Genomic DNA, 16,396 nt, shown 5'->3' with positions numbered 1-16,396 from the left:
CCACCATGACGTGGCTCCAAGACCCTTGAGACCCACCAAACATGGGGATTGAAAACATGGAGAAATGAGAACAAAAGCCTCATCCTCTGCTGATACTCTGCCATTAGGTCTGTGGTGGCAACGGAAAGTTTTACCGTCAAAGATGTGACGATAAAGACGAGGGGACCTACACCTGCATCATGAACACAACCCTGGACCAGGACTGAGCACTAGAACATTAGTTCTTCAAAAAAAAATATTTCTGTCTTGACTTAACACAAAGAAGGCAGCCCCATTCAGTCACATGCCAGAGCCCAACTGGATTGCTTCTCAACATTACATTACATTACGATCATTTGGCAGACGCTTTTATCCAAAGCGACTTACATTACAGTTACCACCCTTCGCAGAGGGGGGAGCAATTGAGGGTTCGGTGCCTTGCTCACGGGCACCTCGGCAGGGGCTCGAACCGGCAACCCTCCGGTTCCCAAGCGGAAGCTCTACCCACTGAGCCACTGCCTCCCTCAACCCTCTCAATCTTCCAGAAATGTTGTCCGTCACACAGCAGGGAAGTGATGATTCTGCCTGGAGAGAGAAGAGGAAACAGGCCGCTGACCAAAGCAGGAGGCTCAGTTCATGCCACATGTCAATTGTCATCTTTGTGCTTAGAAATACATCTCCAAAAAGCACAGGACACATACAGGAGGTCAAGCTGTGCTACAGACATCTCCGATTCAGTCAGTGTTACAATAAATATAAACTTTGGCGTGCAGGTCAAGATCAAATCTGTGCATTTGATGAATGAGGTCCATTTAACTTGATCATTATTCAGTTACAACGGGACACAGAATGTCAACCACTGTGTTGCTGCATCATCCATTCCTTTATTCAAAAGGGGAGATCAGTTGATAGATTTAGTGGAATGACTGTTCTAAAATTACGCGCTGAACAGTTAAGCCAGAGAGCATTGTGACTTGTAGTTTGTCCGTGTTTGAGACTTTATTGTAAATTTTAAGTGTACCTTGAAAGCTTAAGTCCAACCCTAAAAAACCAAAGGATTCTATATTGTGCATGAAATTTGAGGGTGCCACAACAAAATTCACATAATGAATTTATTTATCTAAGTTCTGAAGTGTCATGACTAAAAGAGAAAAGATCAGTCATTCAAAAGTAAATAGTTTAGAATACAAGTCCAGCAGAGTGCAGTTCCATCACTTTTATTGCATGATTTAATAGAAGTGAAATCTTGCACAAAAGTGTATCAGCACTGCATCAGAAAACAAAAACAAGCATACAATCTGAAGTAATTGTATGATATTTACAATAGATGCATCACTATTACCACTTATACATTATGTACATATTAGTCTCTGGTTTACTATGACAGTAGTTACAGAATGAAACCCCTAAGCACGGTTTATAACGTTTCAGCTCTACAGTGGAATTACAGTGCTTACAACGACAAAACAAAAAAGCCTGGCTTGACTACATTCACTCAAAACAGTCATGGTTAGGATGAAAATAGTTATATAGGAAGTAAAAAAAAAACAAAAACAAAGAGGCTTGCTGCACCTCTGGACACATTCTGTTAACATCTTTGGGGGCAAAACAAACGGGTGCACTCAGAAAAAAGCACCTTTGGGTCTGCACAACTGAAATGTGAGTTTTGAAGTAATTTCGTAAGAGACCTTAAAAGGAGAAAAAAAAAAAAGTGGCTATCAGGTTCTTCAAAAAACAAAATGCAACGACCCTCCCCACTTTGTATCGATGTAAAGTGAAATTAAGCGGCTTTTGTCTCTGTCAGTCAATTATGATTAAACCTTGTACGTTTGATTGAAACTGTGGTAGATTGATGGAGAACTGCATAAAACGAGCAGGTTTCAGCAGTGAGCCGTGTTGTTCAGTGTAGCTGAAACTGCTCGTCAGCACTAGAAAGGCCACATAAACCACAATCCATACAACATAAATCATGTGTTTATGCACCGATCTTTGAAGCTCTATAATGGACGCGAGGGCAGCTTCAACAAAACCTTGAAGTAAAAACAGCACCTTCAAGATCGGACTCAAAACTCTAGAAAAACCTTAAATGGATCATTTATATTCCTTCATTTATCTGTTTTAGCACCAAGAAGAGGGCAGCACAGACCTCTGAACCTCCCTGTAGTGTTTTCTTTCTTAGACGGCACTTTAAGCGCCTGCAGAGAAATACTATTTGCAATCGGCTGCTCTCTGGACAGGCAGGTAGATTAACGGTTTATGGTGCCAACGTTGTGCATCTTGTTTGAACATAATCCTTTACATCTAGACAGTGCGATTTCACTAAAACAAAGTAAAGCATAAACAGGTTGTAAAATAACGAAACATGATTACTCGTCTACAGTTAAATGTAACCTATGGCTACTGAAAGGAGTAAAGACAGGTCATCTGGGGGCCTACTCATAGTGTCTTGGAGTTTGATATTACATCTCACATGTACAGTATACACTATATATATAAAAATAAAAACAATACATTTGGCAACCTGTTCGATGACTTAAACTATTCCAGTAATCATAAGTTTGGTCTTTGATATACACATATATAGATATAGCCATAAAACTCTGCGCTTCAAGGTCTTTTGAATTGTATGAGGTGAATGAGCCGAGATTCAAGTGAGCAGACAGCAATGATTAGTTCCACCTCCAGGCTGCTTCAGTTTGTAGTCTCTTAAGTTGTTATTCTAATGTCAAACTAAACAAAACACGCAGTTTGGTTGACAGTTGGAATTCAGGAGCCAATGTTCCTTTACCTGCGCAGGCGCTTTGTACGTTCCAACAGGTGGTTTGTCCCAGTGCAGTCGAGTAATTTCTTAACAGGAAAACGAAAGATTTATAAGAAAAAAGGTATGAGCGGTGTGCTGGCGGCTTTTGATGATGAGTGCTTGGGTTTGTGTGATTTCAAACAGATTTAGTTGGGGTTTGCTTCTGTTCCTGAAAGGGGAATTGGCCTCTGTGTCCAGTTTGTTGTTTTGGCTCTTGGAGGAGTCAAGGTCACTTTAGGCCTCTGCTGCTTTCCTCTTTGAGCCCTTGGTTTTGGCTCCGTCTGCCTTCCTGGGGTTTTTGAGGGGACGGCCGATGGTGGAGGTGACAGCGGTGACTGCTTCTGTTGGTGTCGCCGTGGTGATGGCCAGATCCTGGTTGTCCATTCCCTCCAACTCTTCATGCTCCAGGCAGCACATCTGTCCAGTGGCAGGCCAGGGACGCAGCGCCCCCTCCTGGTGAGCTTTGCAGAAAGAGTTGGGGCAGAGCTGACAGAAGGCTTCAGAGTTTTTCCCGCAGACGTCACAGTGATGCCAGGGGCAATCCCAGCGGCCTGCAGGGGGCAGCAGAGATATCAAGAGATTAAAAACTAAAATTAAAAACTCTACTTATCTTACAGCGACAAGACCATTTTAATTAAATGAAAACAAATGGAAAAAACAAGCAAATATCATGTGTGAACAGGCTGATTTTCATATGTAGATCTATAAAACGGTTTAATCAGGTATTCAAAAAGTAGTCAAAAAATCAAAACAATTAATTTTTCTTGCATTAAATATTTTTGAACTACTAGAGCGTTGTGCTTATGGCCTTTCTTACCAAAGGGTCTCTTGGTGAGGTTCAGACAGGTGAGGTGATAAGCTTTGGTGCAGGTTTTCTTATCGCAGAGCACCAGCTGTCCTCCATCCCCACAGCGGAAACACTCGTCGTCAGATTTCTTCTTCCCCTCGCTTTTCCTCTTTTTATATTTTCTTTTCAGCTTCTTTGCTTTGGGCTCAGCTGTTGGGCCATTTGAGTTCTGTGTGAGAGACATGAGAATGGGATCAATTTCCTGAGCAGAGGCAGTGTTAAGCTTATACCGCCAGTTGCCCTGATCTGCTTTTCCAGAAACTGAAGAGCAGTTTTGATTCTGGATCACTGGGTGAGGGTAAGGTTTTTAACGGTAACAAACTTAGTGGATTACATGACAAACAGGTTGTATTAAAGTGAAAATTCCAGTACAATTAGGGTTATTTTGAAAGTCAACTGCTATGGTGGTTATTTAGATTTTAAAGCAAGTGGTGAATATTTGTATATGGACATACTGTAAATAAATTGTCATAATTCGGCAAGTTTTCACGTCATATTGCAAGACGCAATAAGACGTGATGTGGTTATTCCGTAGTGCAGAAAGAAACAGAATGAATAAAGTCAATAAACAGAATAAGAGTTGTCATCTTGCCAGTTTCCACTTTGCAAAACAATAGAATATGTGTAATTCAATGTTTTTTTAAAATAATTAATTGAGTAGTCGATTACAAAAAAAAAGCATTGTTGGATATGAATTTTATGAATTTTGCGCCTTAAAAGGAGATATATGCTTTTACTTTGTCAATGTGCCAACATGCCCTAAAACTTCTACTAATAATATTCCTTCAAATATTGCAGATCTGCCAGGCTGTAGCTCAGGTATGATGTTTACCTTAGGTCGATCGCCAAGGAACCCACTGCAGTTTGGAGCTCCGCAGCGACACACAGTCTTCTCGTTGCCGAGGCAATCCAGGTTGTAGTTAAAAGTCAACTCAGTACCTGTGATGAAAAAAAATTAAATGTATGTAATCTTCCAAGGGGAGTTGAGATGATTAAGTGTAGTTCCTTCACTTCACTGTTGTAATAAATTAATTACAGTTCTTTATTTTGCCAGAGGATTCCCTACTGGCACTTGTCTTACCTGCGGGGATGTCACACACAGCAAACAAGCCGACCCGCGTGTCGCCATTCACTGTCCACTTCTGGGTCTCACAGTTGGGCTGACAGCTGTGGTTCATGAAGCGAGAGTAGTTTCCCTTTGGCCCTGCGTCAATGATGCGGTCCTGAAAAAGCACACAGCGATAACGATTTCAACACCACCAACATCTACTTCCACATTAGCTTGATGAATCCGTACGTACAATTACAACCAACTAACATCTGAAGATTGTTTCAGCATTGAAAACAGATTCGGTCAGTCAGCAGGTTAAGATTTCGGCACTTTGTATTTGTGGTATCGACTACTGTAACGTTACAGCTGTCTGTTGTGCAACATTCCCAATGCAATACCAGTTTATTGATGTAGCTCCCAGTAAGAGTGGCACTGCTGCTGAGAACACAGCACCACTGACACACTGCAGAGCAAACACATTCACAGCAAACTTAGCTAGTTTTTTTAAATGACAATAACAAACCCATGTGTTTATTTTCCATGCAGGGTAAATTCTGATACAATTGCAATGCTTAAATGTGCAAAACTGCTACTCTTCACTTTGCACACTGAATGAAAACAGGGAAGCCTACTTTATTCTGATGGAGCAGTCAGGCCTGAGCTGGCAACAGCAACCCAAAAGTTACTTGTAGAGATCAGAGGTTATATTTGGAGACACTCTGAAGCTGCTGGGGTTTCTCAAGGACATTATTTTTAAACAGGAATTGGGTCACAGACTGCTCCCAAGAAACCTGTGTGCGTAGCAGACATGTCTGGAACTCACCTTGTCGATCGTGAGCATGTAGAAGTCTGTGATGTTGTTTTCCTGGGCGTACTTGATCCTGGCCCTGCACTCCTCCTCATCAATCAGCTCTCCAATGTACTCATTTACAAATTCACCCTACAGGAGGAAAACAGTTTGTAAGACTGGGAATGATAAAAAGCAGATTTACACTACGACACTGCATCAGTGACATTTTCGCTGAATAGGGCAATAGCAACAACTTCATCTCAGACTAAATGGTTCTTCAGCAAAAATTTTACTTAATAGGAAAATGTTGTATTTGAGTTAGACACTTGAGTTGACGTTTGGGTTTAGAGCAGGAGCAGCACCCATCCCCTCACCTTCTTGATGTCTCGCAGGGAGATCAGGCCCCAGCCCTTGCCAATTGTCTTGATGATCTTCGTCTCTGGGTAGAGGCGCTTGGTAAAGTCTTGGTTACAGCAGCGCTCCCCACTGGGACAGATGTGAGGGTGACACTCATACAGAAGCATGCGGTTCAAACACTCTGACTCGAACCCGCATGGCCTTTCACCGGTTGGTTTGCAGTTACATTTCGGGATCTCAGAAATATCAGCAGTGTAGACCTGAACCCTTCCGAACGGTTTGTTGACCTGCCAGGGAAGAACAAGAGAATTTAAGCACTTTTAAAATAATAATGTAGTCTGTACATCTTGTTTTTAAAAAATAAACCATACTAGTACACAGCTAGAATTTATTCCGGACCAAGAATGATGGCGCTCATCTCAGTACAACTCTTCAAATGTACTAACCAGAAATGGTTTTGTGTCTTTATCTCTACATTACATTACATTACATTACGATCATTTGGCGGACGCTTTTATCCAAAGCGACTTACATTACATTATATTACCACCCTTCGCAGAGGGGGGAGCACTTGAGGGTTCGGTGCCTTGCTCAGGGGCACCTCGGCAGGGACTCGATCCGGCAACCCTTCGGTTCTTAAGCGGAAGCTCTACCCACTCGACTACTGCCTCCCTATCTCTACCTCTCAATCTACTGCATTTGTATAGAAACACAAAAGCTGCACACACTGAGATGTCAGACCTTGATAAATTTGTATGGGGGTGGTTTTCGGTTGTTCTCTTGCGCTTCCTTGGCCTCTCGTTTCAGTTTTATCTCCTTGAACCGCGCTTCAGCCTCCATTAGAGCTGAAAAAACAAAGCAATAATGGCTCATTACATTTCCTTTCATCTGTGGAAAAGGATATTAAAACAATTGGCTACAGGTGATTCTAAAAACTGAACCTCTTAATCTCAAACTGTCTGCTACATGAATCCATTTATAAAGAAGTGTGGGCTGTCACCGTTCTTAAAGACTTTCCCTATCCCGGTCCTCTGGTGCTTGCTGCCCCTATCTCCCTCCATGTAAGGGAAGACTCGGCCCTGGTGAGTCCAGAAGTAATCCTTGGAGCCAAAGAAGAAGACCGGGAACTCGCCAATCTCATGGCGAAGGTGCTGGATGTTGGTAGGGACATTTCTAGGGTGGTGGATCTCTGCAGGCCACCATCTGAGGAATAGGAAAGGATAAGTTACCCTACAAAAAATTAAGAATGGTATATTGTGTGAAATGAAACAGAAATCTGCCCTTTAACTTACCTGTATGTTCCCAGTTTAACCCAAATGATGTCTCTGTATTTAGGTTTCTTTCCAGCACGACAGTCATTGCAGAACCAGCTCCCATCAGGCATGGCTATGTTCAGGCAGTCTGGGTGAAATGCTGCTGGACATGATTCACAGCACAGAAGCTGCCCACCTACAACAGCAGACTTACTGTAAACACTTGGCATTTTAGATACGTGTAAATTTTGATATTTTATTAAGGGAGCTCTACTTGAGGGATCTGTGTTTTCCCTATAACTATATGATTTTTGAGCAGCGCCCAAGCCAAAAAGAAAATGTGTTTTCCCCGCAAACACCACCACATCAAAAAGAGCAACAAGAAAAAGATCGATTGCACCACGGTCATCCGACATGCACGGCTATCACCCTCACATCAGTGGTCCGGACTACAGATGTTGAGATCAAGAGTATGGAGGTGACGAGCTGACAATTTAAATCACAATTTGATGGCAAATGTGTTGGGTTATCTTACAACAAAAAAAAGAAAAGAACATTTGCTGATGAGATCTTGATAAATGCTAAGATTATGATAAGTTGGAACAGAAGGTTCCTCTGACTTTCTGTAGCAACTGTATTTGTACTAAACAGTACCACACCTACCTGAGCTTTGTTCAAGTCAAGTCAAGTCAAGTTTATTTGTATAACCCAGTATGATACAATGTCTCAAAGGGCTTTACAGGCCCACAACATATGTCCATATCTCCATAGCTGGAGAGCAAAGAGGCCATTCTTTCATCGTGACCCAAATTTCTAATTATCCATGCTCATTCCAGCTACAATACACATACAAAGGACATTTTTAAGAATCCTGAAACAGCTGCGGTCACCAGAGAGTGGCTGGTGGAGAGTCAAACAAATAAAATACATTATTACTGCCTTCAGTTAGAAAGGAGAAGCTATGTACCTTTGGAGCAGACAAAGCACCAGCTGACGTTAACGTGGCTGTGGTGGCTGTAGCCTTTCTTGGCGTTGAAGTGGTTGGTGCAGATGATGGCGGTGTTTGTTACCATCTCACTGCCTGCAGCCACACACAGGTCACCCATGTGGTACGCGACAGGACAGCGCAGGCAACGCATCAGTCTACCTGTAAGGCACAGCAAAGTGGATGCCAAGTTAAAAAAAGTGATCAGGTTTCCCTTCACTGTGAATGAGCAGTGACCAACTTGCTTCCCCACAGAGTTTTGCTCTCTTGAGCAAAACTAAAGCCCCGGAGAGCGGCTCTGTGGCAAAACCAGAGGGCTGCTATCATATTCAGTGTATAACCAGACTTAAAAACAGAAACCACCACAATCTCTTGAAATGTATTTGAGTAAAAAAAATCCTTCAATGGCTCCATGGTAAATGCAAATGTATGCGAGAAGCACCATAATTAGAGAATGCAGACGGACAGAAACAGAACACTGTCGTGTGTGTGTGTGGTCAGGTTGATTGTAGCCTGGAAGGCACAATGGAACAATTTCTAGAAATAAATCCAAAATCGTTCAAATGGTTTGTTTTAGATCACGTTTTAACTACAATATCAAATAACAGAAAAGAAACTGCAGCAACACCACTGCAGCTTTTACATTCTGCAAAGAAATATGCACATCCTCTCTTCTGTTCTGCTGGAACCTTGCATATGTATCCTTTAGTCATCCCAGGGGGGAACACAGGTTTCAGGACCAAACATACGTCCAAATATAAAAGATATCTCTAAAGTAAATAGCGTGATTTACTAGACTACATAAAAAAGTGTGGTGTTGCAGACTCTCACCCTTGGTTGCCTTGTGTTTGGCCGGACAGCCATAGTGGCAGCTCAGGCAGGTGTGCAGCGGGCAGCGGAAGCCCTTGTTATCGAACACGGTGAGGGGACTGAGCCGAGCGCAGGCCTCGTGGTAAAACTTCCCACAGTGCGGGACGTGGCAGCGACGTAGCGCCCCCTCTGTCTGCTTACAGGTGAAACACGAGTGAACGCCTGTGAAGAGAGAAGTGTGGGATTTGTAAAAAATACACTTGGAATGGCAGCTATTGCAAAAATGGTTGCCAACATCATTACTGTTATAAGTTGATCATTTGTCCGATGCCGACGTGTAAGAACATTCACTGACTGGCGTGTCATATTACGAGTCAGTGACACGGTGTATTACCATGCCTTTCCTGTAAATAAAACCACACTCCTCACCTGTACTGCACTCTTGGCACAGCAGCTTGTCTTCAGGTTTGAATGACAGACCAATACAGTGAAGGTGAAACATCCCACAACATTGGCCTTCACAGGGGACCACATCCTCACCAGCGAGCTCACACACCTGGAGAAAAGACACACAACATTTCATGTCAACTCATACAGTCATCATGCTGATTGTGGTAAGAACAAAAAAGAATGTAGAAAGCAAGAGAATAAGATCGGCCATTAACTGGGACATGTAAAGGTAGATGCAGGTAGGTGCACACTTTCTACATCTCTCACCCCCGGAATTAACAGCAATAGAAATTCAACATTTTGAATCCAGTGAGTTTGTATTTTCAAACAAAATGGAGAGTCAAATGCTGAAGGTCAGAAGACATACCTGGCAGACAGACTCTTTCTTTCTTTCACCCTTCTTGGTCCCGTCTAAGCTGTCAATTGGGGAATCAGGACGTCCTTCACTTCCAGAACCCTGCAGCAAACAATTTGTATCGTAATCGTAAAAGTCTTTGGAAGGCTTTTAATTTCTGATTGAGATGACGGAGGAAAGTCAGCCAAGATGAGGGAAAGCCAACATGCTTGTTGGCAGTAGAATGATTTTTTTGGTAAAGTTGTATTAACTTTATAGATTATTCCGTCTCACCTCAGGCTCAGGGCACAGAGAGGACCGCCTCTTTTTGACCTTGGAAGGCGTGGCCTGGTTGAGTCCATCCTGTTTTCTTTTCCTCCTCCGCTTTGGCTTCTCTGGATCTTGGTCCTCTGTGGATTCCAAAGTATTTTGACTACAGTTATCAGAGTGCAACAGAGCTGTGATGAAACAGATATGTTCTAGCTGATATGGTACTGTTGTTCCACACAATTATTTGTTCTTCAATCCCTAGTTTCTGAAACATTCAAATTTGAAAAAAGTCAAAATCCTGTTAAAATGACAGGGAAAATAAATCTGAAAATTTTCCAACTTCACAGTTTCACCTACAAATGTCATTCAACCTTTAAAATACTCACTTCGACTAGTATTCAAACATCAAAACGAGATTTTATTTTTGATGCCGTGCAAGAGCCAAAAAACACTTTGCCATTAGTACAGCAAGAATAAATATAAATACAATACAATACAAATAAAGTACTGTTTACCTGTGAGAGGAGCTTTTGACTTTTTTATTTGCTTCTTTTCTTTAATGCCTTGATCAACTTTCACCCATCTCCTCTCCTTTTTGCCCGTTCCATCTGCCAAACCCTGAGAAAAGGAAAGGGGCCGACAAGGAAATCTTATTCCAAAGCAAAAAAATAAATATTTGGGGATCAAATAGTGATTCTATGTGGTTTCTTTGTACACCAAAATGTTTTACTGATTATGTCTCATTTTAGAAACACAGTAGTGGTTGATAATTCCTCTGACTCACCTGTGTTTCAGCACCTTTGCTTGTTTTACGTCTCTTTTTAGGCTGCTGATCTTTGTCTGTGGCTTCTGCCCGGGGCCTTTTGGACGTCTTCTTCTGCTCCTTCTCGACTAAAGACAAAAATGTGTTGAAAACGTTCAACATTATCAACATTTTAGTTTGGAATTAGATCAATGTCGTATTGAACAAACAGGGCCGTTCAGTAAAATAACGCATTTTGGATTAAATCTCATGTCATCAAATGAGAAGTAACAACCACGTTCAAGGTTTTAAATACAAACTAACTCACCTGAGGAATTTGTGCTCTGCTCTTCATTTACTGGAGTCCTTTTCTTTCTTATTTTCTTCACCTTGTTATCTAAGGAAAGAAAACAATTCAATAAACTTGAACTTCATGAAATATGTAACAACAATTTTACAGACCAAATACAAATGAGTATCAACTTTTCTCTGACGTATTTTTATATTTTTGCCATATTATAAAAAATGCGAAAAAGGAAATTAAACAGTGTTTCATGAGATTGCCTGCACAAATACACAAGAATCTATTGAAAATGTGTGTACATAAATCCATTACGTCACAACTGTGTTCTTAGGTCACTAGCCTCTAACGGCAAATAGGCCTCTTTTTAACTTTTGACCAACCTGGAACTGAAACTGGTTCAGTTGTACAACCCACTGAAGAAACCATCTTTGACTTCCTTTTCTTCACAGGGTCAGATGTGTTGTCCAGTTTAGGTTTTTTTCTCTTCCTCTTCACCGTCTCTGTGGGAGCCTGAGATATTGGGGGATCTCTCTTTTCCCTCTGAGGTACAACGAATTCAACCTGTGTATCTGATGCAGAAGTGGTGGGATCCTACAAATTAACAAAATTCAGTCAGGACAGCTCACAGAGTACTTACAAATAAAAGTACAAATAAAACTGAAAACTATAGGCAACACACGCCTGCATAACATACGACTCCAGATAAGAAACTCTCCTGCACAAACCTGTGAGGCTGGCTGTGGTTGAGACATTTCTTTGGAAGAATCTTGGTCATTTGACTTCTTTTTCAATAAATTAATTTGCTGGCCGTCTTCCCTTTTCTGCCATTCTGTTTTTCTGAGTTTTGTTCTAGGTGCTCGGGTCTTTTTCCCCGTTGAAGTGCTGTGCAAGGACTGGTGGGTGGCCTCTGGATCGCCTGCAGGGTGGCCCTCCATGGTGGGGACTCCGGGGCAGAGCCGTGACACTATTTCCGCGTGTATCCCAAAGCTCTGCACAGGTTTGAGCTTCTCCAGGATGTAGGGGTTCAAATGAGGCCCGTCGTCGTCATATAGAAAGGAGAACTTGGCCATTCGATCATCCAGTGACATGTTGGCAGCATCCTTGGCCTGAATGATGCCCATACTCCACTGCGCCCTCAGTTTACGGGGCACAGAGGGAGCAGTCTGACATAACAAGGGAGAGAGAGAAAACTCAAAAGTTTTAGCTACAACAGAGTTGTGATGGTTAAATAATGTTGTTGATACAGGAAACATAAGCTGTTGCCAAGACATTGTCTATAAACAAACGTCGTTTTTGCATTTGGACACTTGATATTTAACCATGACAGGCACAAGAGAAATACTATTTGCACAGATTTTTTATATACTATGAGTTTCTCACAGCCCAGAATCCTTTACACATATAGGTTACTGTGCTTCAATCACCTAAGACAATTACGTTACCCATGAACCTGCCTTATAAAGTGCAAAATGTATTACTAGATTGGCAGCAAATAAAGTTGGTGAGGCTTTCAAGGCTTCGTCATCTTAAGAGACATTTTGTAAAAAGCTTCATACTCTGTTATATATCTATACACCAACTCTGGATTTGTATGGGTGTCCCACAGGAAGCCGTGGGTGATGTACCTTTTTGTGGAGGCCGCGAGAGGTGGGTTGTTTGTTGGCCTGGCTAAGATCCTGGTATTGATCCTCCCCGGTGAAAAATACCATGTTTTTCTCAAAAATGTACCCTCGCTCGGGGGCATCTCCAAAATACTGCACATGGTAAAGTTGACCGTACCTGCTGTGGGTCGCTGGAAAGGATGAAACAAATAGAAATGACAGAGTAAGCCCCAAGATGTGAACAATGAAAGTACAACTACTAGCACTCCTCTCAACCTAAAATTCAGATTTTGGGGGGTTTGTAAGAAACAGGCTTACATGCTTTTCAGTGGGGTACTTCAGAGATCGCAGTACTTTTCCTTTTAACCCAGCCATTATCATATACTACCAAACTATCAAAATGATGCACTGCGGATGAATGTAGCTCACCTTTCTGTTTTTGTTTAATATGATGGTTGAGTTCAGGATCTGTGGCCACCATGCATGGCCACCAGGGGTATCCTGACACTTTGGTCCAAACCACATCACCAACAGAGAAACGGATGAGCAGTGGAGACTCTTCTTTAGCCTCCTTCAGCTCTGGCTCTTCTTTAGCACCCTTCAGGTCTGGGAGAGGCCCGGGCCGCTAGAGAAATAGAAGAATGAATATCAAACAAAAACAGAAACCTATCTGGGCAACAATATCCAATTCTTTCTTATAAACTAATAATTTGTACAGCGTCAATTATGTAATAATCATCATGTAACAATGCATGTACTTAACACATTTAACTTCTCGGAAATATATTTAGTTTAGTAAAAACTATTTAATACTTGAATTATTCTACTTCTGTATAAATTGCCCTTTTTTTTTTTTACATTTAGCATGGATCGAGTGTCAGCAGCACGTTCACATTTTCAGCACTTTTCTGATCAATTCAATTTTGGCCTTGTCCTTTGGCCTATCTGCACAACTTTGCAATGAGTTTTCGATGTCACACAAATTGCAATTCTGGTTAAGAAAAAAAAAGAAAGCCAAACCTCGTATGCGACTCCAGTTCCTTCTATTGCGTGTTTGTTGACAACTGGCACCACCGGGATTAGAGCGGAACTGAGGTTTGGTTGAGGTTTTGGTTTTACAGATCTCCCCCTCCTTTTCTTCACTTCCTGCCTCGGTTCAGTTCCAGGTATAATACCTTCAGTGTCCAAGGTGAAACTGGTCCCATTGGCAGAACATGATTCAAAAGGAGGCTGTGTCACCACGTGGGGTACCTTCCCCTTCAGTACAGGATAACAGTTGTGCTGATGGGTGCCATTAGTGGCAGGGGCTTCAGCACCCTTAAACATGGGTGGTTCTGTAGTACAATGATTAGGCACCTGGTCTTGGTCCCCATTCAGCATGCGGGAGGTGAGGTCTAGAAATCTCTCGTGGTTGTGGTTGTGACCGTGGCCAGTCATCTTCTGAAGGACACCCTCTTGTAGTGAGGCAGCCAGCTGAGCAGCAGCCTTGTCCATTAGCAGAGCAGGATCCCCACTCATGTCGCCCCGAGCTTTCCGTACACCAAGGGGCTCAGGCGGCTGCTTCATGCTGATTGGGTTGGCTGGTTCAGGTATAGAGGGCAAGGAACTGCCTTTGCTGTCCATCCCATCTAAGCCCCCGGAGGCTCACTGAGCTGCAGGTCACAGAGAATAGACCAACTTTTCATTCCACAGGTTTAACAACACCACAAATATAACAGATTAGGGCATTCCAGAAACAGCATTAAATAATATAAATATATATATAAATTCACGTTATACCTTTCACAAAATGGCACTCACTTGCTTTAGTGGAGCATGAATAGAAAGCTTGGAGGCGACAGAGAAAACTGCACCTGTCACGCAATGTTTAGAGTTTCGATGTTTTTCCGTGAAAATTAAACAAAACAATTGACCCAAAGTATGAAACAACAACACCTCTGCGTATGGAAAGAAAAGCAAATCCTCAATGAAATGCAGTCCTATAGCGTGGTAATAACTGATGTAAGCGATGAAGCCGAGCCAAAGCCATTGTAGATGACGGTCACGCTAACAAAAAACACTGGGTGGGAGGAAAAATCACTACCGCGAGGATTTCCATGTTGGCCTTCTCCTGGAGCAGCACTACCGTTAGCTAGCTCCGGACCGCAGTGGAGAGAGAGGCTGTACGGAGAGCAGCGAGGCAGGCTGCAGGTTCCGCCGCATGCAGCGAATGCCCAATGAGTAAGAGGCTAGCTGTGCCGCGTAACCGCAGCATCACTGTGCAGAAAAGCCGCGGAAATGGAAGCGTCTGACAAGTCCGTGCCTCACTAATGGGACACGAAAGACTGCTGGAACCAAATCCACTCTCGTTCGGCTAAACTCCGATAAATGGGGAAAACAGATAATCTTTACGTTAGCTTAGTTTACAATGTGACAGCAAGTCTGCTAGTCTTGAGTTAAGTCAACGCCATCAGTTTAACAAACGCTTGGCCATCCAATCTAACATTTTACCTTAAAGCTGACCTACTGCAAGCGATACATTGATAAAAACTAGCGCATCAACTTAAGAACAGCGGTTCCACACTGTCGTGCACAGAATGGGCTCAGACTATCGTCTGGAGCGGAAGCCACGATCTGGGAATCTCGGGAATTCCAGCCATGGGCACGAGCAGCCAAGCTATGTTTTAAGTCGCACTCTGCCTGTCATTGCTTTCGGCAGCCATTACGACGCAATCCAGTACATAGACGTAGCCACCACCCAGTGGCTACATGCAGCTAACTGACCCGACTACCCATCCCCGATTCTTTCCAAATGCACGGATAAACCAAACTAGATTTGTATGGCCGGTTACGATATTATGTTAAAGCTGTTTAGTAGTCGTTTCACTATTATAGTCAAATTGTGCGCGCCATGACAGCTCATTTCAAACATGCTAGTCGAGTTAGCCTATGCTAACCCCACTCTATTGAAACACAGTCAAATTGTACATTAACGTTAGCGGCGGCTAGCTAGCATCCCTTTAGCTTTTCACTTACTAGAATGGTTGGTCGGACCGAACAAGTGTCCATGCAAAAAAAGAGACCGCAAAGATAACATCCCCCGGTTTGACAATAACATAAACAAATGTTCCTTTCCGGTTACCTGACGGATCTCCTCTCGGTGGCTTAAGGAAAAAACTGGCAGTAAACATTGAATTTAGGCGAACATTTCATTGAAGTCGACTCAAAAGCTTGCGGGAAACTCAAACCGTGCGGACAACCAGCGCGAAAAATACTCACTTCCGATTGGTTGGGAGCTGAGAGAGGATCCAACCGGTCCGTTCAAAAAAACCAACCGTAGGAAGTAGCTGAGTCCGCCGAGTCCGCTCTCTACCGTCACTTTTCACTTTGTTCCATAACATTTTCACGTGTAGCTACTTTAAACTCGGCTGCACTTACTTTACTTGTCTCTTGTCAATAGTATCAAAAAATTTACAAGCTGTCCAACGTCACATGCGACGTTCAAATGCTGATGACAAAGTATGCATTTCCTTCTATCTATCTATCTATCTATCTATCTATCTATCTATCTATCTATCTATCTATCTATCTATCTATCTATCTACTCAAAATTCATACATACACATAAAGGAGCATTCACAAATATACTTGTTCTAGTCTTTTGTGTTTTTATTGGGAAGCACATATGAACAACCTAACTGTTTTATCTGTCAAACAAAAAGGAATGTAATTATAATTGCAATGGTGACTTTATTTTAAAAGGGAGAGGAAAGAAGAATAATATAACATGGGATTTCATAGCACAAAATGGTACTGGCCTGCTCTACTGTACTATCATTCAAAT

At 42.4% G+C, this 16,396-nt stretch overlaps 1 protein-coding gene across 3 annotated transcripts; it reads right to left on the bottom strand.

The window, feature by feature from the left end:
- Nucleotides 1-1,034: 1,034 nt before the first annotated feature.
- nsd2 (nuclear receptor binding SET domain protein 2) lies at nucleotides 1,035-15,803 on the bottom strand. 3 transcript variants are annotated; one of them, XM_076146759.1, is made up of 23 exons: nucleotides 15,589-15,803; nucleotides 13,594-14,225; nucleotides 13,003-13,198; nucleotides 12,598-12,764; nucleotides 11,698-12,135; nucleotides 11,353-11,563; nucleotides 10,997-11,065; nucleotides 10,711-10,817; nucleotides 10,442-10,544; nucleotides 9,951-10,066; nucleotides 9,690-9,779; nucleotides 9,302-9,428; nucleotides 8,894-9,094; nucleotides 8,045-8,224; nucleotides 7,117-7,273; nucleotides 6,825-7,027; nucleotides 6,566-6,669; nucleotides 5,842-6,111; nucleotides 5,501-5,617; nucleotides 4,708-4,849; nucleotides 4,459-4,565; nucleotides 3,597-3,795; nucleotides 1,035-3,330 (listed from the first exon to the last, which is right to left on the bottom strand). In XM_076146759.1, exons 2-23 carry the CDS (start codon nucleotides 14,194-14,196, stop codon nucleotides 3,014-3,016), a joined length of 4,224 nt encoding a protein of 1,407 aa, XP_076002874.1. In that variant the 5' UTR covers nucleotides 14,197-14,225; nucleotides 15,589-15,803; the 3' UTR covers nucleotides 1,035-3,013. The 3 variants fall into 3 exon arrangements, with proteins under 3 accessions (XP_076002874.1, XP_076002872.1, XP_076002873.1); XM_076146757.1 differs by having other exon boundaries at nucleotides 15,695-15,803; XM_076146758.1 differs by lacking the exon at nucleotides 15,589-15,803 and adding an exon at nucleotides 14,374-14,778.
- Nucleotides 15,804-16,396: the final 593 nt, after the last annotated feature.

The sequence above is a fragment of the Genypterus blacodes genome, unplaced genomic scaffold, assembly GCF_046128005.1.
Source record: "Genypterus blacodes isolate CSIRO-AG114 ecotype Tasmania unplaced genomic scaffold, CSIRO-AGI_Gbla_v1 ptg000033l_1, whole genome shotgun sequence".
In the NCBI taxonomy this organism is placed as follows: domain Eukaryota; kingdom Metazoa; phylum Chordata; class Actinopteri; order Ophidiiformes; family Ophidiidae; genus Genypterus; species Genypterus blacodes.
This window is presented reverse-complemented; position numbering and strand designations above follow the sequence as displayed.